The 25,561-nt window shown below is 36.9% G+C and overlaps 1 protein-coding gene across 2 annotated transcripts in view; it reads right to left on the minus strand.

The window, feature by feature from the left end:
* The window catches only part of Brinp1 (BMP/retinoic acid inducible neural specific 1), a 201,960-nt gene that overhangs the window by 61,688 nt on the left and 114,711 nt on the right, over nt 1-25,561 (minus strand). For both annotated transcript variants that reach the window (XM_006238272.5, NM_080482.2), the window contains 3 exon segments: nt 18,434-18,624; nt 10,312-10,481; nt 7,606-7,711 (listed from right to left, as the gene is read on the minus strand). In XM_006238272.5, the coding sequence (XP_006238334.1) occupies nt 7,606-7,711; nt 10,312-10,481; nt 18,434-18,624 (467 nt within the window).

A 25,561-nucleotide genomic window follows, 5' to 3' on the forward strand; every position in this document is an offset into this window, starting at 1 on the left:
TATATGCATAAATATTCTAACTACTCACTGTCTTCTTTGTAACCATCATAGACAACCATATTTTTACATAGTAATTAATAATCCAGCCCCACCAACCACTGTCCATGTACACGATTTCATCTTGAACAGTCTTTTCTATCCAACAGCCACAGTGATCTGTTTAAACTGCAAAGCAGATCGAGTCACTTTCTAAATTTGCAATGGTTTTTTGGTTTCTCCAGATTAGGTTTAAACTGAATTCTTCTCTATGATCTACATTCTACAAAATCTGTTCCTGTGTGTTCTCTGAGTGTGAAGAAAAGCCATGCAATGTTCATCTGATATTGTCTGTTCCTCCTCTATACACACACTGAATATCAGCACCATAATGACATGGAGAACTCATTAACCATTTTCTGTCCAGCTCATCAAATTGAAGTTGACATGTAGTGGATGCTCAATTAAAACTGCTAAATGAACACATGCCTTTCTGAATAGATAAAATTGGGTACCATTCATAGTTTCGGAAAAATATTCACTCTGCATCCATCCATTTCCGAATTATTGAGCTACTGAGGCAGCATGCTTTTATCTTTATACTTCACCAGATGGTAACTACATTAAATTACATAACTATGTTGGCAAAACATGTGATGAGCTCCTTGAAGAGAGAATCACAAAATAAGACGTTATCATTATGCCATTATTGTTATTACTAGTAGTTTAGTGGTTTCTGCTATGACTACTAATTGTGTTTGATTTTCGCATCATCTTTTTCACTCACTTTTTAATCTCTGGGTCCATCCCTCCTTTTTATTCTAATTTCCTTTTATTCTGTTTCAGTGAACATTTTATGTCACACCACATGGCAAAAAATGTCATTAAAGTGCCCAATGCACCTTTAGTCTTTCCAAGTCAACTTATTCAGTATGCCAATCCCCACCCCCAACAGCCTTGTTCAAAGGAATGAGGAGACAGACAGGAGTACATAGAAAGACATTAATTTGAAGAAGAACTATGAGGTCAGGAGGTCTAAGTAAAAGTTCCAGCTTGAATCGTCATTGAACAAGCTCAGTGAAACTCAGTTATTTTACTTGCAAAATAAGGATATTATTTTTACTGACTTTATGAAATCCATATGAGGACTAAAAACTCCATCTAATAAAATAAATGAAAATACTAATTCAAAATAAATATCAGGAATCAAAGAAAATTTGTAAGGTCTGAATTGGTACAGTCACTGACACATGTGAAATCACTGATTACATGGTAAATGCTGTCTATAATGTCTTATCTACCCACAGTCCTGTGATCTGCTTCTGGCTGGGCTGAGCTCTTTTGTGCCTTCGCTTTATTTACAATGTCTCTTGGCAGAAGTGTCAAGATTGAGTGTGTTATTAAATAAATATTGAATAGATGCATAATGTATATATAAGAATGCATAAATCTAAATAATGTGTGCTTAACTCTATGGCTTTTCAAAACAAACATACCCAGGTACAACTAGCTAGTCCAAGGAATACAACATTACTTGTGCGCCAGGAACTTTACTTGCTCTCATTTAGTCATTGTCTTATTTGTCTTCCCGAAAGTTCCCCCTGTCTTTGGATGTTTAAAACTATGTGTTTTTACAACTTTGGACCAGTATAGAAACAGAATTATAAAGCATACATACATTTTGTGCCTGAATTATTTTACTTTTAGTGTTAGACTTGTGAGACGTTCCCATATTGTTGCATGAAGCAGTGACATGTTTTCTCATCACTGTATGAGGGGCCCTCACTATCAATGTATTTATTTTCTTGAGGATAGGCATACAATTTAATGGTTTCCTTATTTTTTCCTATTTTAATTGAATTTGCTATAAACAGTCATGGCTTTCAGTAGACTTGGATACACTTCCTTTGGCATACCTCTTAGGAGTTAAAATGTTTTGGTCATAGCAAAACCGCATATGTGTTTCTTAGTTCATATCATTAACAGCTTTCTGAAATTGCTGTAACTAATTTATGCTCCCTCTGGCAAAGTGTGCAAGCACCCATGACTTCAGTTTTCAATTCTTGGTACTGTCAAGCTTTTTCCTTTGTGCCATGGAGTTCTATGGTCTGTAGTGTTAGAAGGCAGTTTTCATCTACATTTTTTTCTGATAATTTAAGCATCTGTTCAGATGTTTGCCATCTATAGATTCTTTTTTGTGAACAACTTACACCTGCATTTTATCCATTTTCTTCCCTTTTTAAATAGGATAGCTTCCTTATTCTAACATCAGGTAGAAGTTATTCGTATAATTTATAGAAGAACTCTGCCACGCATTGTGTTAACATTTACATTCTATTAATAGTATATTTTACGAAGAGTTTTAATATGTTCAATATTCAGTCCTTTTTTTATACTGAGTATTTTTAGGTTATTGCATATGGCCTATTCAAAGTCATTCTGTCTAGTCTTTAAGAAGTTTCTTTGATCTCTTTGTATGTCTTTTGCTATGACTCTGTCACCTGTACTGACGATATCAACTACCCATTTTCCTGAAGCCCACAGTGCTGTGTACTCCCTTCATTCTTCCTCTTACAGTACACATTACTTCGGATCATAGATGTTTGTCTCTTCATTTTCTCTGGGGCATCCCCACATCCCATTGAATCAATTATTGAAATGGTTCAATGTCTTATTTCATTGAACATGTATCATAATGCTTCCATAATATCTCTCCAACTGGTCTATTCCTTCATCTCATTTTCTAAACCCAATGGCCCCCATTGTCACAAAGCTCATCCCATTTGCTCTCCCTATACAGAGAAAGAATGGCATTCTAAAATATAGTTCACTTCATGCAATATTTTTTGAAAACTTTCCCAGAATTTCTACTTTTCTTACATTTATATTCAGCTCATTAGTGTGCATCAAAAGTTGCAAAGACTTTTAAATAGTATTGTTTTTTCTCACCACTGAGCCTTTTGTTTTAATCTCATAAGACTTTAATTTCATTGAATATTCCTTTTAAAAGACTCTTCTGTCAGCCTCTGCATCTATGCCCCTACCTTCCCATTTCTCCTTCAGATCTCAAGCTGTGTATATTTCTCACAGGAATTATCCTCACAAAACATCTATAATTTGATATTATATAATAGCCCTCATAATCTTCTCTGTTATAATCTAGTACTTTTATTGCTGGCATTTTGCTCTATCTATAAAATACATGTTTCCTTGAAGGAAGCTATGTTTCTCTTGATCTTCATCCTATAATTATTATTAACTTACTACTGAAATGAATTTTAAATATATATATGTACATGCATACATATGTGTGTGTTATAATGTGACATAGGTCATACTATGTAAATATTTTACATTCAATCATAAAACATATACAGAGATAAATATATATGTAGCAGATATAGACAAATATAGAATCATATATAGAGGTATTGACTTAATCTAAAAGGTTCATAGATGTAGTCTAGTTGTAAATTTGAAGCACAGTTCAGTAAAACTTTGATGATTCATCAGTTTTATAAAACTCAATATTGGCCACTAGAAAATATTTAAAACATTCCCATCCAGGCAAAACTTCCAGTAGAGGGCATGGGATACCAAATCAGCCACAAAAACTTTGACCTACAATTTGTCATGACCACAAGATTTAGTGGGCTAAAGGTGACAGACAAATTGTGGAAGTGGCCCACCAATATTTAGTCTCATGAGTTGAGATGGATACAAACCCTGACACTAACAAGAGGGCCAATAGGCAGAGGCCGGATAGACCAGAGACAACTGAGAGAACCAAACACAAATGGAAAAAAGTCAATGGAATGATGCCTAATAATATTCTGCTATACTCATGGATTGAAGTCTACTCCAAATGTCATCAGAGTGGCTTTACCCAACAGCTGATGGAAACACATGCTGAAACCTAACAGCTAAACATTAGTTGGAGCTTGGGAAATCCCTCAGAAGATGGGGAAGAAGAGTGCTAGAAGCCAGAGAGGTCAAGGACATCACAAGAAAAACCACTGAATTAACTAACCTGAGTCAATAGTTGATGACAGATACAGTGTAGTCAACCAGGGAACCTTCATATGTGTTACAGTTGTTAGAGTGGTCTTCTTGTAGGACTCAAAGAGTGGAAGCAAGGGATGTCTATGACTCTGTTGTCTGCCTTTGGGATTGCTTCTATCTACTGGGTTTCCTTTGCTTGCCTTAACTGGAGAGGAGGTGCTTAGATTCACTACAACTAGATTTTCCATGGGTGGTTGATATCTATAGAGGCTGGGACTTTTCTGAAGAGAAATGGAGTAGTAGATGGGTCCAGACATGTTATGAGGGAGGGACCAGGAGGAGAAGGAAGAGAAAAAATGGTGGTTGGTATGAAAATAAATAAAATTAAAATAAAATTAGAGTAGTAACAAATCACTCTCGTCAAAATTACTCAACTTAATTGTTTGATAATACTTGACTCACCTGTGTAATATTTCTACCAAGTATATTTCCTTTTTTTCCTTTTTTAATTGGATATTTTTATTTACATTTTAAATGTTATCCCCTTTCTCTCCCACTTATTAAATACAGTACTTGAAAAGCTAACCAAAGCAATCAGACAACAAAAGGAGGTCAAAGGGATACAAATTGGAAAGGAAGAAGTAAAAATATCACTATTTGAAGATGATATGATAGTATACTGAAGTGAGCCCAAAAGTTCCACTAGAGAACTTCTAAAACATATAAATAACTTCAGGAAAGTGGCTAGATATAAAATTAACTCAAACAAATTAGTAGTCTTTCTCTACTCAAAGGATAAACAGGCTGAGAAAGAAATTAGGGAAGTGACACCCTTCATAAAAGTCACAAATAATATAAAATACCTCAGTGTGACTAAACCAAGCAATTGAAAGTTCTGTATGACAAGAACTTCAAGTCTCTGAAGAAAGAAACTGAAGAATATTTCAGAAGATAGAAATATCTCCCACGTTCATGGATTGGCAGGATTAATATTGTAAAAATGGCCATCTTGCCAAAAGCAACCTACAGATTCAATGCAATCCCCATCAAAATTCCAACTCAATTCTTCACAGAGTTAGAAAGAGAAATTTGCAAACATATTTTCTTGTAATGCTTAGCTAACATGAGACCACTGCATCAGCAACTAGCTCACTCCTTGCTTGGGCAGGAATATGCATTGAGCATGCCACTTTGAGGCTAAGTGTCTTCCTCATTGTGATAATATGTGTGTCACAGGCTACAGTTTTGATTCCTTGGAACTGGGAAAATAATAAATAAAATTTCATTTTAAACTGAGATAGAACTAGGGTACTAGAATCCCCCTCCCTACTACATTGATCCTGGCCCATTTTGTCTATATGAACAAAGATAGCTGTTTTCTGTAAGTCAGTGCTTCAGATATTCTCCTACCAATATAATTCAGACAAATCTGTGTGCTTCAAGTAAATATTCTTTCTTACTACTGGTAGCCTTCCTCCAAACATTCCACTCTCTCAGCATCATTTTTAATATAAGATACTTAAATATGGACTCAGTCCTTCAGCCCAGCTCTGAAATATCTGACAGGATTGTTAAGGTCTTCCTGTGTGACAAGCATACTTCTAGTATTGGCACCCATGGACCACTGAGGTTTTAGAGTGCAGGGTCTTATACAGAAGTATCTAAGAGGGAAGAAATTTTAAAAAATGAAAATGAATACATAATTTGAAAAAAATGTAAGGACAGGAGAAAAAGCATTGAAGCTTAAGCTTTACTGGATCCATGGTAAATTAGACTGCAAGTGTCAAAATTTTCCTTGGTAGTAACATCTGATCATCTTACTAAGCTGATTATAGTTATAATTTACAGTTCTCTGTACTGTCAGCATGCACAGAACATGACAAAACGTACACTGGCACCCAACTTCCTATATTGAAATCTTAAGTATAATTTTAAAGACTTGATCCAGGTATCGTATGAACTGAGGTGCTGAAAATTCTAGTTCATTCAAGGCCTATGCGCCATGTGTCCCCCAACCCCATTTTTTTAAACTAAGTCCTCCTATCTACTATTTTCTCTACTAAAAAGGGAGTAATTCAATTTGTTTCTAAGTATCTGAGATGATATTGCTCTCTCTCTCTCTCTCTCTCTCTCTCTCTCTCTCTCTCTCTCTCTCTGTGTGTGTGTGTGTGTGTGTGTGTGTGTGTGTGTGTGTGTGTGTGTGTTAAAACATGAAACCATTATATTGGCCTGAGTTTCCCTAGGAGATATTCATTGAGTATCCCCAGTGAAACTGGTAAGCTCTGCATACACTATTTGCTAATTATGGTCTGTAATAAGTACATGAATCACAGAACTGTCAAGGAACTAGAACATAGATAGTCCTGTTAGGCTCTCCTAAGCCCTGTGCCTGCTAGTCTCACCCCAAGTTCTTGCCTGTGACATTCAGATCGATCTTCAGCATATACTTTTTACGAAGGTCATGATTTTTGTCTTCTCAAAGTTAAAGCATACCTTTTTTTCCCCTGACTGTAAAATTAATATGTGATCATTGAAGGAAAGTTGAAAAGGCAACTAGAAGCTTAAAATAGTATATAACTTCACTCTCCCAAAGTAACCTCGTTTGACATTCCGGCATTTTCTTACAGGATTAATTTTCTTCTTTTACATTGTTAAAACCAGTGACATTGAATAAGAAATCTTCCAGTGTTTAATGAATGCCAGATCAGTTTCTCTTATTTTAGAAAATTCTTTATAAATAATATTTTGCTACTGGCCTGATACTATGTTTTAAACTGTGAGACAATTCACTATATTTCACATATAGAAAATTGAGATCATTTTATAGTTTTTAAAAATATGTAAAAGAAATGAGAGGGGTAATGACATAATTATACGTAATCTCAAAAAGTTAAAGAAAGCATATATTGTTTATTATAACATCGTTATATATATATACATATATATATATATATATATAACTTCCTTCCCTTATTGTGATATAAATCCAAAGGTATAAATTTACTCATATAAATTTGACAAAGCTGATTAAAGAGAAACATTTACAAAAATCAAAACTTAATCCCCATAATGGTTATTGTTTTAAAGGGCATGGCCAGATGTATCTTTCTATATACCAGCCAGCACTGAGCATTGCTAGTTCGTAAATCTACAAAAAGGGTGTATGCATCTTTTTATTAAAACCCACAAATGATTAGCCAATAAAAAGGAAATAACAGAGAATACTATTTGTGTTTGATATTTAAACATCACTTTCCAAAATATACTAGAAATCCAATCAATAAGATGATAAGATATGAAAGTTTAATATATAGTATGTCTGAGGCATCAGGCATCTATAAATAATATGGTTTAGACGTATTTTATCAAAGTAACCTGATAGCGCTCACATTCTCATGCCCTTTTCTAAAAACTAATTAATAACCACAGTTTCATGCTCTGTATGTGTTAAAATTGTTATGTATCAACTCACAGCTGCCTGATTTCCATATTTTAAATTTTAATTATTTTTTTCTGACTTTTTTCCCTCTTCCCTATTCTCCATGTGCCTCATTCTTATTGGTCCTCTCTGGAACTATTTCCCTCTATACACATCTAGTGCTGACCCATTTTGCATCAATTTCCTACCTTGAAGGTGCAGTTTGCTCTCCGTGCTTTGCAGAAGGACAGAACTCACAGAGTCCAGATTGTCATAGCTGTTACAGCCCAGAGGCCCAGTGCGTGTCTCTGTGACCTAGAGTGGACATTAAGTGAGAAAAGTAAGTTCGGCATGCTGGTCTGTAACATACACTAAAAATTGATTGCACAACTGGCAGATGTCTGGCCTGTGCCTGGGAATGTGTGTCTCAGAATAAGCAGACAGGACATTAAAGATGACCAAATACACAGACTGGATCCATAATGTCCACTGTCTACCACCACTTCTCACTTCACAGTATCACGCTAGGTGTTGAATGGATGAATGAATGAATGAATGAATGAATACATTGAACCACAAATATGGAATTCTCAAGCCTAGACTTCAAAATCAGAAAAAATAAAAACCACTATCATTAATTTGCCATATGACATAAGGAAGTCACTTAACTCCTCTAAGTGTAACCAAGCTCAAGCTATCAATGGGGGACACATGTGAAAACTTCAAGTGCCTGGCACAGGGAGTCTTCAGAAATGACCGCTGGTTACAAAATGCCCCTATAAATGGCAGTGAGTACACAGGTACCATTATCAGGCAAAAACAGTACAATTGTCTCCAGTTTTAAAAGAAGGTTCAGCAATAACTCCAATGAGTGCCACTACAGGATTAATGAATAAATAAATCTAGAATCTATCTATCGTGTCTTTGTAACTTTGTCTTCCAAGATTCAAGATGGCGACACAAAGGAACCTCTGTATGGAATGAAAATAGCCATGAAATTAAAATGGTTTTATATATAATGGTCCCTTCCCTTACTCCCCATTCTTTTGAGCTGAAGTGTGTGTTCAACTGTAAAAGCACAGCCTCCACTGAAGGGAAAGCCAACTTGTGGGAAGATACAGAGCATCTTATACATGTAGGCTGGTATCTTGTCCTTCCTCAGTCTCTAGCTTCCATTTTCTGTAAATTTAGCAGTGCTTTTATGTAAAGAAATAAAGTGATTATAGTTTTCAGGTTATTATTATTAATATTGCATCATCATCAACATGGTGTCATCATCATCAATGTGCATATTTACCTCTCCATATGGTCATATTATGTAATTGGAAGCATGCATCTCACACAATACATATATTGACCAGAGGGCAACTTTGTGGAGTTTGTTCTCTTCCTTCAACCTTTATTTGAATAGGAGGCGATCAAACTCAGGTAATCAGGTATATGCAGTACGCACCTTTACCAGCTGCCCAATGTTTGTTTCTTTCTTTCTTTCAAATAATTCCTTCTGTTTATGCTGAATAATAGTATGCTTCTCATTGAGTAAGACTTAACATTACTAACTTATTTTACTATAGTTACTTTATCTGGGTCATAGGCTGGCTTTCTTCAAATCTAGCAGTGAGGCATGTTCAAGTGTTGTGAGTCCTGAGATAGCTTCAAGCAAACAGGAAAACAAAAACAAAAACCAAAAAAAAAACTTCCCAGAGCCAAATTGCACATAGAAGCCAGCGTTAGTGTAAAACTGGCTCATTGAGAGGCCTCTGTGCAATTTGTTTGAGAAATCCCTCCTAAAGAGGCAGGCTGCACATTCCAGGATGCACAGAAGAGGATTATCTCCTGACAGGGCTTCAATATGTCAATTCTATACCTCATCTGGGGGTAGAGAACTACTTGGCAATAATGAAAACCAATCCTTTGCCGCTACCAGACTCTCATGGCTTCATAAAGATCTGTCTCTAGTGCCAAACTCTTTAATAACATAATACCCCCAATATAGAGGATTCTTCCTGGATAAGCTAGTCCTTTGTTTGTTGAACTGATTCATTCCTCTCCTTGCTACCCTCCTCCCCAGTCAGGTTCTCCTCCGCTCACAGGTTTTTCTACTAATGATCAATTTCTGATTTAAGCTGCCTGAGTCCAACTTGACCTTCCCCCTCTGTCTCTTCTCTCTAGTGATGTCTTAGAGATTTTTAATATGAGACAAGATGTACATTTTACTCAGAAGTTAGAGCAAAGACGGAGATGGAAAATGTAGCCATAATCAAGTTTAAGAAAATTTAGGACAGAGAAAAATATCCTCTGACGAATTAATTCCTTATTTCAAGAAGAATGTCCTCCCGCACTTTCTTTGTAGAGGTCATCTCTAAACTCCCTGTACTGGAAATGGAATCTTAAATTTCCTGTACTGAAAGCCACTGACTTGATAGTCCAGAGCTAATATAGTCAACGTGTCTCCTTGACTTTGAATTAGTTAGAATCGAATCGACTTACAAAGGTATTTCCTCTGTAGACATAGTCAAGTGTTCGCTAATCACATGTGACTAAACCCACTTCCTGGCCAGTAAAGATAGAGGTATTTCCAGTATCTCGGAAGGTTCTGTGGGCAGTGTTAGTGCAAATGAACAGTGATCCGTGAGCAGGATGGCTGAGTATTCATTCACAAGTGAGTAGTTGTCCATAAAATCATCTATTTAACATACACGGACAGCACTATAGTTAATTCAACAATGGTCATAGCAAAATATATTTATAAGTCACTAGATAAGGCCATCCTAATGAAGACACTCGTTTTCTAAGAGATTTGGTAAGATCGATATGAGTGGTGGGTGAAGCAAAGTATGTTTGCTATCTGCTTTCAGATTGTCTCTATCGTGGTTCTGTTTTCTTGAGAATCTAAGTACACCCTAAGGCTGTACCTTGATTGCTCCAGTTGAAATCTGGATCTCATGGAGCCTTCTCATGGTGCCATCACGGTCGACAAAGTAGGATGATGCAAGCTGGTGCAAAGCTTCAACACTTTGGGTAGCATTTCCTGACTTCCGGTCGAGGCGACTTTTGTCCATGTACATGGTCAAAGCCTCCTCTCCTGCAGGGGAAAGAACAGAAGATGAGAAAGGTTATTCCAATTTCAGTGTGGGATGAGGGATTCCGGAGTTGGGATGCTGAAGACAGACATATACTCCAACCAAGCAGTCTGAATATCCCTGTACCCATAAAATCAAGGGCACAGTGCAGAAGATGTAATCCAGAGTTGTTATAGATCCCATTAAAGCAATGACCATCAAATAATGAACAGCAATCACAGTTCATTTCCAAATAAACCTGTTCATGTATTTCAAGGGCCTTGTCTTACCTAATGAAATTCTCTAGTTCTAAGAACGTTTATGATTGATTTGGCATAGATACCTTTTCTTTGTATTTTTCCTTCTGTTTCAATACAACTTAATTCTTCCTTTTCATTTTTGCTACCATTTCCTTATCATTTCTTCATATCCATCCTTTTTTTATTCTCAGTGTACTCATTTATTGATAGACCAATCCAGGTAATAGATATGTAGAGTAATAATAGACAGATACAGGAAAGGGAGTGAATAGACAGGTAAATTCTTAGGTGGTTGTATGGAGAGAGAAGGAATGAGATAGAGAGATAGAGACTTTTTAGATGATTGATGAATGGAGCAGTGAAATTAAGTTATAAATAAAATCTATCTTACAGATATAAATATGACTATATGAACTTATAGATTTTCTTTCATGAATTTTCCTAGAAATTCATATATAGATTCCTAATACTACCAAGGTATTATGGTATTGGATGTGCTAGTAATCTATTTCAATGTAAGATTGTGAAAAACTCTAGATGTTTTCAGCAAGTAGACAGGGCTACCACACTCCTGCCTCCATTCTTCACTGACAACGTGTCTACATTTCTTAATAGTCCATCTGAAATCGTCCCTGACTTTAGTCTATATCATCATTATCAATATCAGCAATATGGGAGAAATAAAAAAGAACAAGAACAAAACTCAGCAACAAAACAACAGCAACAAAATCCCTTTGGGATTATCAGCAAGAATGAATTCGTTAAGATGCAAGGACTCTCTTTATTTCATATTAACACTTAAAAATCAATTAGCATTTGACACTGCCTTTCGATTGATGCTGCAGCATGTTCTAAGAATGCACAAAGCAAGCTGTGCACCCGATTCCAGCCACCACAAAGGAAAGAAGGTGAGAGAAGGAAGATGAGAGGTGTGGTGGGTGGGAAGAATGAAGTGAGGATGGGAGGTTGGGAAAGAAAGAAGAAAAAAAGGAGAAAGAAAAATAGACATAAAGGTGAGACAGGGGTGGTGACATTCACTTTTAATCACTGCACTCAGTTGTCAGAGGTAAATTGGTGAGTTTGAAGGCAAGCTGAACTGTGGTGAGCTACAGGCCAGTCAGGGCCATAAGATAAAACAAGCAGCGAAAGAGACAAATTAGAAAAACATGGAAACTAAACACAAGATAAAGGTGAGAGATGTTGGGAGAACACAGGACTGATGGAGTAGACAGATCAGAGGACATATAATCAGATTGCAGAGCTTAAAAGCAAAATAAAAATAGTTATTAAAAGGTGAGTTAGTTGATTATTATTTGTCATTATAGCCCAAGATTGTAGAACGAGCCTGCCTTGGCTGGAAGTCGTTTTCATCAGTTCAGATGCTTCATGTGCAAGAGTGACACAAGCTGCATCTCCTTCCAAGGGTTCTGATACAGGAAATACTTGGATCCTACATGGCATTCGGCAAACATATTATTAGTATTAATTATAATAATTTGATAATTGCAGATATCCATTAGACAGCACTTACCATTACATAGAATGAACAAAATAAAATATTTAAGGAACAATGCCTCATAGTACATTCCAAGGCATAAAACCTGATATGTAGGACAACTGGAAAGTTTTTAGAATATGAACGACGTTTTGAGTTAAAGAGAGAACAGAAAACTTACTTTCAGGTGAAGTGTGTCCTCTCCCTCTCCTAAATGTTTGACTTTTGAAATTTTACCCAGCTTTCTAGGCCATTTCTAAGACCAGTTTCTCTTCCGAGCCCTGTATCTGGCATACCCAAGTACATCCCTAAGAACTGCATAGGGATTGGCTATAACGCTATGTCATCAACCTAAAGGAAGGAATCATTTGCCTGCAATTTGCCCCAGATTGTACATTCAGCTCAGGTCTAGTGTCTGTGCTTGGCATTTCCCTGTTTGAGTACTTTGGCAGCTGTCACAATGACAAAAGACTAGGACACTCAGCTATGCTATGAAACGGAATGCCACAAGAAGATTTAGAATAAAAATGTATCTCTCATTGTAGTATTCTCATTGGTAGTACTCTTCTTACTACCTTGTTGACATGATGTTATTTTCACTGTGTTACATTAAATCAAATGTACTATTAAATTTAATTCCACCCCTTTCTGTTTCCTTTTAAAAATGTAGTCTTTAGAAGTATGTCTGGCCCATTGTAACCCTTAAAAAATCAATTAGGATGGGGCTGGGATGTTACTCACTGGTAAAGTATGTGCTCAGCATATCCAAAGCTCTGAGTTTAAACCCAGCCATTATTTCCCTAAAAGGTGTGTGTGTGTGTGTGTGTGTGTGTGTGTGTGTGTGTGTGTATGTGTGTGTTAATTACAGCAAAGGAAGGAAATTTCAAAGGGAAGTAAGGGGAAGGAAAGGGAGGGGAGACAGCAAGAAGAGGGAAGGAAGACAGAGATGGATAAAATTTGAGAGACTGTGTGAATTAGTTGGTGAGTAAAGTCACAGACCTGGGAACTAGAGTACCTAGATATAAACTAGGTAACACCTGGAGAGAATTTTAAATAGCTTAGAGTGCTTCTACTTGGGATTACATACTGCTTCTATTATCCAGAGAAGGTTGTAGGGAAAAGCAGCTTAAGATGATTTTCATATTCCAGATAAATCACCAGGGCAGAGGGACACACAGACAGAAAGAGAGACCAGTGTGTAAGACCTCAGTAAATAACATAGACCACAAGTCCTGAGAACATGTTCTCTCTCGTGATGCATACACTCAAGTAATGCATGGTCCACTTTACTTCTGTGTTAAATATCACTGCTGCACAAAACAAACCCCTCTTTACCTGACTGCCAACAACTCTGTTTTGCCTAATGCAACCCTCTTTCTTTCTTTTGGTTGACTGCTCTGCTATGTAAAATGAAAGCACTTTACCTTACTCTGCTTTTCTGTCCTGGCTAACATTAATTCATTCCCCTTTGTCTGATAAGACCTTCCCTTAGAATCTGTCGCTCTGCCTCCCATTCCTGACTTTACCTGGGTTGATAATGCTTCCCAAGTATGCCCACAATTGCCTTCAATGCCACAACATACTACATATCGTGCTGTTTTTCATTAGGGATTCCTAAGCTAATGGCTTGTCCCTTGCTTTAGATCAGAAGTATTGTGAGGTTGGGTCACTTGTAAAGTCCTTTTTTATTCCTATTTAGCACATGTGAGCATGAATTTTGTACTTAGTAAATGATCGTAAGACTATACAGAAATAAATAAATATGGAAACATACCAACTCTACAGGACTTAGTTATTGACCTATCTACATGAGCATCAAGATTGAAATATCCCAGATAAAGATGATCCAAGTACTTCTTGTCATATACTTTGACTGAATTCTGAAATGGATATAAGCTTGCATTTTCTCATATTCCCCGTTCCCTATTGGATAATAGGAAATGCTACTATTCGCTTTGAGCCTGAAAAGTTCTAGCTTAGAGATGACTTTATATCCAATTGCACTTTAAGAGTCAGGGACAGTGGGTAGTGGAAAGAGTAAATGTGAATCACCCAATTCATCTTTCTAATGTACTCAATGCTTCTCCTAGGGTTCAACAAAGAGCAGATGTTCTGTTATCATTTGACAAGGAAATGGATGGGCAGAGGATGAATGTGTGGACAGATGATTGGATAAATGAATGCATCAATAGATGGGTAGTGAAGTTTATAGTAAGTGAGGGTAGGAGTTAAGGCAACGAGGCAGTAGAAATAAATATTCCACATGTCAGCTTCAGCTCTCGTAGGGGCCTATAGAACAGAAGGTGAAACAAGCCAGTTCCCTCTGGACAGAGAGCTGGCAGAAGCAAGCCTTAGATCAAGAGGGGTTAATGGACTTCTTGCTGCATTATTAAGACTTAATTTCGTGTATATTAAGAGAATGTGCTGTTTGGAGCTTCATTCCCACTTGGGCATTTCAGCAAATTGCTTCTTCACCCCATACAGGCCTTTCCTCAGTCTTCTAGTCTTTCCAGCATTTTGCCTTACTCCCTGAAGCACTTTTCCTTAGAGGCACAAAGCAAGACTGTTAACTCCAGCACACAGAAAACGGAGAGAGCTGGAAGCTGGTTATTTTACTTTTTGAGTCAATGGAAAATACTGTTCTGTGGGAGGCACTGAGGTAACAAAACTTGGGGATGATGTAATATTTTCTCACCCTTTCTTTAGAAACATTACGATTTTATTAGCTGCTATCGTCTCAGCCAAAATAATGCTTCCTTATATGCAATGTGGAGAATACCAGGTTCCATCACAAGAACACATAAATAGACAAGGAAGGAGCATGGGTCCTCATATTTATGTATAATAAGGTCTGAATATAGTATGTACATTTCTATACATGCAAAATCTCTCATATAAGCATATATGCATATGTGTATTAATGTGAGACTGTGCACATATCCATAAACAGGGACAGTCACTCACAGTCAAGTTTTGAGGGAACGCATGTATGCCTTTTAAACAGGTAGGCACATATTCCAAGCATGAATGCCCATTTAATCAGGCATATCTCACAGATATCTAGCCTACAAAATGTTTTTTTTAACCCAAAACCATGACTTTCAGAGGGACTATGGAAAATTACTGTATGCAATTCCAAACACAGAATTTCTCTCTAAACTATTTTCCATCAGATCATTTTATCAAGGGTTTTGTGCATTGAACAGTTTTCATAAAAATTTAAAGAGCCAGTGGAAACGCCTAAGTTGCTGGTCCCTTCTTCACCTCTTGTATGCTTCCCACTCAGTCCTTCCTCTTTCATTTCCCTAAAGAGCTGAGCAAATGCACTTCTAGTCCTGTACATGACAGTTTAACACTCGTCTTTTGTTATTTAATTATGCCCTTAGGAACTTACTTGACACCTCAGAAGGTTTATCAAAGCATTTCTTCGCTGTGAATACAGTATTCCGAGGGAGACAAAAAAAAACTATAATAAATAATATTTTCTACACTTCTTATAGAGATTGGAAAACTGATATCCTGGCAGGAATATGAGTTTCTGAATACCTCCCACTCTTCTGTTGAGTGACAGGATATGGCTTCGATCACGGATACCCTGAGTTCTTTAGTTCCATTAAATAATAACAGTGATGATAGTGACAACAATAGCAAGAATTTGTTAGTGACAGTGAACTCAGCATTTTCTGCCCTTAAGCCACATGTCAGTGTTTGCTAAGGATTTTTTATATATCTTTTCTTTTAACCCTCACAATATGTATTAAAAGAAAGCTATGGGGTTGGGGATTTAGCTCAGTGGAAGAGCGCTTGCCTAGCGAGCACAAGGCCCTGGGTTTGGTCCCCAGCTCCGAAAAAAAAAAAAAAAAGAAAGAAAGAAAGAAAGCTATTAGTATGACTAAGTACAAAAAAATGAAAGCAAGGCAAAGCGAACTAAGTATTTGCAGATGTAACATCTGAGATGATGAAAAGTGTACTGCGGAACTAGAATGCAGCTGGCCTCATTCTAGACCCTGTCCCTTTCCTTAAAATAGTTCCTTAACCCTTTCACTCCTGGTACACAGGCCTTAAGAAATATTTTTTCCAAGCATGAATGAAGGAATGAGTGAGTGAACAAGTGAAGTGATGTAATGTGAAGAACCTCGCATAGATTCTGACACACAGTATTTGATCCATGGTAAATGTCTCTCTCTTAGTTGCTCTGCCCATCCTCAGTGAGGCCTGAGTGAATGTTCAGAGACTGCTGTCCAACATCAGATTTCAATTCAGTGCTTTGCATATTTTAAACTATTGTGTTGTAAAAACAGGAGAGGAACAAGGCTCTGTGAATAATTTACCACCTTGTCTCAGAGAAATTAAAAATATATTTCACGGAGAAAGAAATGTCTTTTGTTACTCTGAATTTCCAGGGACTGAGAACAAAGCAGAGCTTTTAATGGAAGAATTGTGCATCAACTATGTTTTCTCTGTGAAAAAGGAGCTCAGAGTCATTTAAAGGAAAGGGTATAAGTGGATGCCAGGTTCTGTAGAAATCACCTCATTTTCTTTTTACAAATGAGTATGGTTTTTACTAATAATGCCACAATGAAAGTCCTTAATTTAATATCAGCTTAATAAGAGTTAAAAATAAATGCTAATCTGTTGGCTGTTGGAGAGGATAGTTTTATGAGTTGCCAAGTGGTTAAAGATACAACTGATATGTGATTTTGTAAATAATGAAGGTTTCGTGATCAGGAAATCTTGAATTTTGAACTTAGCTGTATCACATATTGATTGTAATTCCTCTTGGTTCTGATTTTATTATTTATAAAGTAAAAGCAGCTATTGGAATTTAACTTCCAGTTCTGAGAAATACAGACAACATAAAATGGACACATTGCAGCAAACCTCATTAACTAGTGGCTAAAGTGATTCTAATAATGAATGAATTTATCTATCCAACACCTATACCGTATTCCCCAAGTCATCAAATTGCTGATTTTTTTATCATCAAAATATATTCAAAGAATCTGAGGACATGTTGCAGTAAGTAAACATGTTGTTGTTTGGCATGAGGACCTAAGAAAATAGGTGGCATGAGAGCATCTGCCTGTAATCCTGAGGGTTCTGGATAGCTCAAGACAGAAGAGTTCCGCTGGGTTTGATAGGCAACCACTCCAAATCAGTAAGTTCCACCTTCCGCAAGAGAATTATCTCAATAAATAATACAGAAAGCAACTTGAGCTAATATCCACTTTGAGATTTTATACATTCATATGTACTTATATGTGTGTGCGTCTGCACATATGCTCACACACACGAAGACCTCCATGCTCACAAATAGTGTATATTCATTCTGAAAAGCACTGCCACCTGCCTTTGTCAAGACACCCCCTATTGAATGAAAGTTCCACTGCGTCCATGAGGTAAGTACAAATGTCCAAAGGAAAAGACCCACGTTGGAATAACACTTCAGTCTGTCCAACAGATTGATTTATGTTCTCTTGCTTGGTCCATAACCAAGTGCATCTCATCAGCTCTATACAGGTGTTGAAGCACTGAAGATTTTCAGAAAGTACAGCGAACTTAGTTACTGAAGAAAAAAAGACTTTAGTGCTTAAGGGATATCAAATGACGCATTCAGGCAGGACACCATGACTTAAATGCCCCAGTTTATACCAGTTCCCATTGTTCCTGTGGTCTTTTCATTGGTTTCAGTCTACTCCCTTTACTCTTTCTCTCACAGATGGATTACCCTAGAAGGGAATATGGGTAAGGCTGAGTAGAGCAAAGCAACTGGCCTACTTTCCTATTAACCTATTCCAATCCCATATAATATGCATACGATAGTCCACTTACATACAGCTAACCTAAAATATCACCCCTTAATGCTGACTTAAACAAAACAAATTCCCTAAATTCACATGACATTTCATTTTCCCAAAATTAGATCCCATTCCAGAAGTATGAGGACAATGATAACATGAAGCATTCTTAAAAATATTTCATTCCATTAATTCATATTTTCACAAGAGTTAATATTCCAAAATTATACTTTATGTAGATGTGGATCATCTCTTCTGACATGATCTCAGCAGCCAAGACAGTTGGCATCTATGGAAATGTATGCTTTTGAGAGATATATAAGGAAGAGAGACTAAAATGTCTTGGCTCTCAAAGCATCCCATTCTCCTGTCATCTTGGAAACAAAAATGATGAAATCATGGCCCTGTAGCTGCTGACCTACCTCCCAATGTAGCAGAGATGAGCAGGTGTGTGCCGTACTTTTTGATGATGGTATCAATGAACTGCTGGGTGGTGGGTCTCCTGCCAAGCAGACGAATGCTCCTTTGAAACTCCGGCATGAGGGGCACTGGATGACGGACCAGATCTCTCCTTTCTATGGCTGTGTTCCTCACCTTCCAACGGGCAAACTCCCTGAGCAGGAGAGAGAGGCAACATTCCTCAGCTTATTTGTAGCCACATGCCACAGACCACCCATGCACCCCATTTAGGCACCTCTTCTAGAAGGTAGGCTATCTGTAGTTAGTTTTCATTTCATTATATTCTTTTTTCAGATTACAACTCACTTGCAGTTAAGCTAAGCTGAAATTTACCTTATAACCCTGGCTGGTCTTGATCTGATTTTGCTCCTGGCTCTACCTCTCACGTACTGGGATGACAACTGCTTCCTCAGGTCTATAAATTATTTTTATATTTGATTGAGAATTTTCAATTCCATATAATCCACAAATATATATATATATATATATATATATATATATATATATATATATATATATATATATATTTGTGGTCCTTTGGATACTTAATCGGAGTCACAGCCAGGCCCTTAAGTTTCTTGCTAATCATCAAGAATACAAAATTCAGGGGTCATTTTTTAAACTAAGTTTTTAATGGAAAGACTGAGTTAAAGAAATAATAATCAAGAGATACAAGTGATAAATTATGATTGAGATGATGATTTTCATACATTACAGTTCTCAAGAGTAAAAACCCCATTCTTTTCTAATTATCACACCAGCTCTGTAAAACTGGATTATGATTTATTGCTGATTTCTTCTGAAGGAAGGATCAAGAAGGATCAAGTCGGAACAAGATCTCCAATCTTCTTGCTTGCCCCTCGCCATCACTAGACTATGAATTTATTTCACATATAGAAACATCTCAGTTAATTCTATATTTGTACTCTTATCAGCCTACTGATGTTCTACATGGAATGATTTAATATAAGTCTGAAAGGAGGAATGAAGGAGCAAATGGGTGAAAGTATTTAAGGAAATTAGGAAGAGAGATAACAAGGGAATCCAGTAGAGAAACAAAGGACAGGAACAAGGCACAAAACTACCTGAGACTCAGGACTTTTCAAAAATTGAGTGTTGGTCCCAGAACTCATTTCAATACCAGAATTTAGTGGGAGTTAACATAATTCATACTTTTTTGGTATAATGTAGAGATGATCTCACAAAGAAGCATTGAATTTGGGGCTGCATATATTGTTAAACCTGCTAGAATTTCAGTGCTACAACATTGGAGAAAACATGGGTTTCCACTGTATATCATTGTACATCTACAAAGCCAATGAATAGTGTTTATTTTTGACTGTTGATATGAGGGTTCTATGAAATACACTGTGACAATGACTGAAAATCACAGGGCATTAATCTAATATGAAACATTGTTTAATAGCTTTATCTTCTTAAAATTTCATATGGATGCACATGTAAATCACTATAGATGCATTGGTAGTAACCTGGAAAGATACAAGAGCTCAGACTTAGTAGGATTTGACTAAGCTTGCTTTTGCTTTAACAGCCCCCTTCATTCATAACAATAATGCAGCTTCCCTGGAGTGTCTACTTCTCTGACTTGCCTTGTTTACATACTCTGGATCTTTTGAGATAATACAATAGCCAAGGAGGAGGTAAGGTGAGACCAGATAAATGATGAAAATCAACATTTATTGAAAGTTCTAACCCCCCAATTCCCTCTTAGAAAATGGAAGAGATAAACTAGACAGATGAAGACAGGACCACAGGGTAAAAGAAAAGAGGAAATCATTAGAATCCTGTGGAATAAGCTCTAGTAATAAGGTGCTGTTATCTGGCTCTTGGCTCACAGAAACTTGAGTTCAGAAAAACAGCTTCAACATCAGAATTCATCTGTGCACTCTAGCAGTTATGGTCCACATCAGCATAAGGAAGCATTTTCTGTGATTTGGCAAACAGTTCAAATTTCAAAGCAACACAAGATACCAAAAACAGATATGTAAGTCAATCAAGTACAATCAATAAAACTCTAAAGGACACCTATAATCATAACATAGTGCCTGTCCTAAGGAAGCTACAGTGAGTCCAGGAAGCATAGCCTTTCCAGATTGTTGTAAATTAAGTTACACAGGATGTATAAGGAAGGATGTGATTTTTCTATGGCTTTAAGGAACAGTTTTCTGAGAGGAAGTCATGTGAATACTCTAGTTTTGAACTTTGAATACGCTGTTGACTACAATTTAAGATGTTAAGCATGTGGATAAGAGGACAACCACACAGAGAGAGAATGATTATTAAAGTTAGAATTTAGTATAGGAGCACCAGAGTAGAAGGTAAGGAATACAGGAGTTGGTGGCATGAGAAGACTGTATACAGCAAAGTGACTAAGCAAGTCTAGGGAGGAGTGTAGAAAGCAAACATAGTAAGTGAGTTGGGAATCAGAACCATTGCCTCTTCTAATGAATATGAAGTGATGGAAAATTGCTTCATGTAAGACTTATAAAATCCCAGGATGCCATCTTCTCCTTCATTTACTCTTTTCTCATTTATTATGGCACTGTGCTATTTTCATGGGCTGAATCATGTCATAGAGTCAGCCAGAGGATAACTGATGCCTCGTGAGATACCCATCCAGTTTGTTAAGTCACAGTGAGATAATACCATTTATGTCACTAAATTGTGAGAAAACCTATAGCTTAACCATTGATGGTTAATATGAAGTAAGGTGAGTCACCAGATATCAAAAATACCAGTCTCTATCAAAAGTATCTTTCTTCAGTAGCTCATAAACTTAGAAATACATACATATATATGAACATGTACTTCAGAACCCAGCCATATGTTGTCTATGTGGATATTCATTTAAAACTTTTATTGTGGGCCTCATTTTCATGTGAACTTTCCTATATTAATGTTTATCTATACACAAGATTAAGGTACCTTGCAGAGGGTCACTTTGCTAGTTATAGCAAGCTGCTAATGTAAATACACTGACCCCTTTGTACAACTTTCAATGTAAATATGGAGAGAATATATAAATGTCCATAGAGACAGAGGAGTAATGCCACCCACACTGAACAACAGCAAAGCCAAACTTACTTTATTCTTTAACAAAATTCACAGTAATTGTGAAACTCACTAGGTATATAGAGAGAGTTCACCATAGGTGTTGCTTTTACAGAAAATGGAAAAAGAATCCTACTTCTAGTCTCCAATTAGTCTTTAATGAAATAGATGCAAGACTTGTCATAAGTAAAGGCACATGGAATCCAAACTATGTCTCAGATCAATTTTAAAGCTTGAATATGGAATTGGAAGTGTAGCTCAGCTCTTAGAAGAGCTTACTTCCCTTTCAGAGGACCTGAGTTTAGTTCTTCTACTCATTGGCAGCTTACAATGTCCTGTAACTTGAGCTCCGGGAGACATTGATGCCTCTGGTCTCCAATGAGCATAAGCATTCATGTACACACCCACATTTGTGTACATGCAACACACAAATATGTATATATGCACATATATAAATTAAATAATTATAACCAATAAAATATAAATTTAGAAAGGAAGGAGGGAAAGAAAATGCAACTACCTTTATGCCTGGATGCCTGCTCAGCACCATGGACAGCACTTTTGGTCTGACAGTGTGTGGGTGGGGAGGCGGAGAGGAGTGTCTGGTTGCTGAGCAAAGTTTACAAACTGGCTCTGCTTTTATAGTCATAATTTTAATAAAACAAGGGAAAGTATCGTTGGAATATTCTATTGATAGGGAGCATAGGCATGGAGGGGAGTCCAAGAATTCTGTGAAAATTGAAGTTTGAAGGAAATTTTATTAGACCAGACAATGATGGAGGAAGGAAATTCAGAAAGCTTAACTTGCTTTTACAAAACAGGAAGATATTGAGAATGGATGGATTATATGGAAAGTGAAGAGGATGTGAGCACAAATAAAAGACAATAAACAAAGGCAGATATCTACAATATCATTAGATTACTTCTGTGGGCTGGGTATGTTAATGTCTTGTCTTTGGGTCTATCATGAAACTGTAGCCTTTCCAAAGCAGGCCTGGGAAACACTTGCTTCCTAGCTAATGCATTCAGCTACTTAGTGTGTGTGTGTGTGTGTGTGTGTGTGTGTGTGTGTGTGTGTGTGTGTGTGTGTGTAAGTATCAATATGTTATTAATAGTTGTTAATTTAACCTACAAGGTATGTTTTCTATATGTGTGTGCCATGTGTACTTAACCTTATTTTTGTTTCAGTGCCTCTCACTGTATTTGTAGGTTACTGATCTAGGTAAAATAGTTGGCTAGCAAGCTTTGAGGATCCATCTGACATACCGTGCAACTCAGTACTGAGATAGTAGATGTCAAACCTCATACTTTGTTTTTAATTGTCCACTGAAGATCAGAATCCAAGACTTCATACTTTTTATGGCAGACAATTTAGCCCTGATCCACAAGCATAGCTATTTTTTTAAAAATATGTCTCTCTCTCTCTCTCTCTCTCTCTCTCTCTCTCTCTCTCTCTCTCTCTTTGTGTGTGTGTGTGTGTGTGTGTGTGTGTGTGTGTGTGTGTGTGTATGAGTACACATGCTTGAGCATGCCTGCCTCTGCATGAAGGACAATTTGAGGGAATTGAGCCTTTTCCTTATCCAATGTGAATCCCAGGCATTGGACTAGGATTAACTCCAAATGCCTTTAGAGCTTTTAAGTGAGATACCAACCATAGGCTAATGACCAAAACCAAAAGTACTCAGAGAAAGGTTTATGCAATTTGGTAGCAATTATAAGGATGCTGCAGCTAGAGCTGTAACAATAAAAGGGTTTTAGGATCTTACAACTTTTAACTCCAGTCAGTTGATCCTACATCACTGAGATCTATTCTTATACATGCAGCTGATAAAATGAGCTATGCACCCAGTTTTAGTGTCTGCTATTATTCCAACCCTTAAGCTTAAACAGTTAATAAAAGAGATTTTTAAAAAGACTTACATTAACACAGCATATATTCTTGTAAGAACAGATACATATCAAAGAAGCCAATATGAACAAGATAGAAATGTTCACACAAACAAGGAAAAGGGTGTTTGCTCCTGCTATATTGCAGCAAAGCTATTTGAAGGAAATGTGAGAAAACCCATGGAGCCCTCTGGTGGTGGAAGAATGATCTCCAATGAAGGAACAGTGGGTGCAAAGATCCTGAGGTAAGAATAGGTTTGCCTTGTGAAGTGGACCATCAAGGAAGCTGCAGGGATGGAGAGAAGCAGTAAGATAAAAGACGATGACATATACACAAACATCAACATTTGGGACTGGAAGATCTTGAGAGACTGCTAGCTTTGGCAAAAAAATAAAAATTAAACTGGTCTCTACACAGGCAAGGCAAACACCCTATTACTGAGATATATTCCAGTCCTCATTATAAATTATAAGACATATAAAAAGCAAAACAAAATATTTTGAGCCAATCAAATCTGACTATGATTGGATGAAAGCAGTTAGAGAACTGTTTTCTGGAAAGGAGCAGATTTTTTAATTCATTGGGCATCGTAGACTACTGCTCAATTCCATTCTTGTGCTCTGGAGCAGACATAGGTAATAGGTAAACAAGTAAGTATGGCTTATTATAATAAAATAGTATTTACAAAAAGTAAGTGGCAGGCCAGACTATGCCATGAGTGTGTACCCTTCTTTTGAATGCTTCATTTTAATTTCATTCATAGAAGACATCAAATTCAATTTGCCTAATTCATGGATTGGAAATAGACTGTCAAGTTCCTTAAGTTATAAACCCAAGTAGAGAGGGAAAAAAGATTAGAGTGACTTAATCAAAGCCTGGGGCTCATGATTCCAGGTGCTGGTAAATTCCCATGTACCATGCCACCTGAGAACAAATAAGATAAAAAAAAATGAAGCAAGGAAGAAATGTTGCCTATGTGCTCTGCTGGCCCAGGAACAATTTCATGTAAGTGAGCACAACAGAAAATAAATTTTTCCTTCTGAGCCCACAGAGCAAGCAAATCCCCCTGGAGGAAAAGGAAGAACCTACCATGACACAGGATCTGCAGAATACTCTCATGCCCAATTAAGCATCTCAGCAGGGTGGGTGAACCAATTAGACTGAGATTTAAAAAAGGATCCTAGATGGAAGGCATGAAAGGTCTACTTTAAGACCCATACCATTAGTGGGTCTGAAAGCAGAAGAGTGAATGATGACAAGGACAGGGCATGGAGGAAGAATAGAGCCTCAGGTGAGGAATTTAAGGAGAGGCTAAAAGAAAACTATAATAACAATGCTTTCTTTTTAGTATAAACATTGGGTTTGAAACTTCATCTTTTTAATAACTCTGCTTTTGCGTGCACACACTCACACAAACATACAGATACACACATATACACACACAAACAAACAAACATACATACACATACAAACACACACTACAAAACTACACTCAGTAACTTTTGAATACCTCGTGCACTGAAATCGGAGAAATGATTATAGATAAGCAGGGATGAGGCTCTGGGCATTAACAGAGATATTTCCCCCTCCCATATAGCCTTGCATCCATTTGATGAATAAACCTGATTGATGTAGATCACCTTAACCCATGTCTCCTTCAGCCTAGGAGCTGAAGGTAGAAAGTCTTGGTTTTGTAACCTGACTATGTCACCTACTGTTTACAGACTACAAAATGTAAATGGGATCTAAGACAGATGCATGTCAGATTGTCCTAAATCATAAAGCATAGAGCCCACTGCAGCCAGCCCTCAATAAGATGCTAATATAAAGTTAGCTCATGATTCCCATTGCTGCTGTGTTGATCTAATAGGCTCCAATAGGAAGTCTATGGGTACATGGTGGATGGGAAAAGGGAACAAATTATAATTTTCATCATAAAGTTACCCATAGACAGAACTTTGGACAAAGACAGGATTTTATAATTGTAAAATATATTAAAAAGAGTGAGTCTGACTATAGAAATCATTTTCTTCAAGTCTAATTCCTAATGTATACAATGAAGAATAAAACCATAATGTTCCCATAAATTGTCCCATAAAAAGTCACTCAGGGGACTGGAGAGATTGCTAAT

Source organism: Rattus norvegicus, chromosome 5, assembly GCF_036323735.1.
Source record: "Rattus norvegicus strain BN/NHsdMcwi chromosome 5, GRCr8, whole genome shotgun sequence".
NCBI classification, from domain to species: Eukaryota; Metazoa; Chordata; class Mammalia; order Rodentia; family Muridae; genus Rattus; species Rattus norvegicus.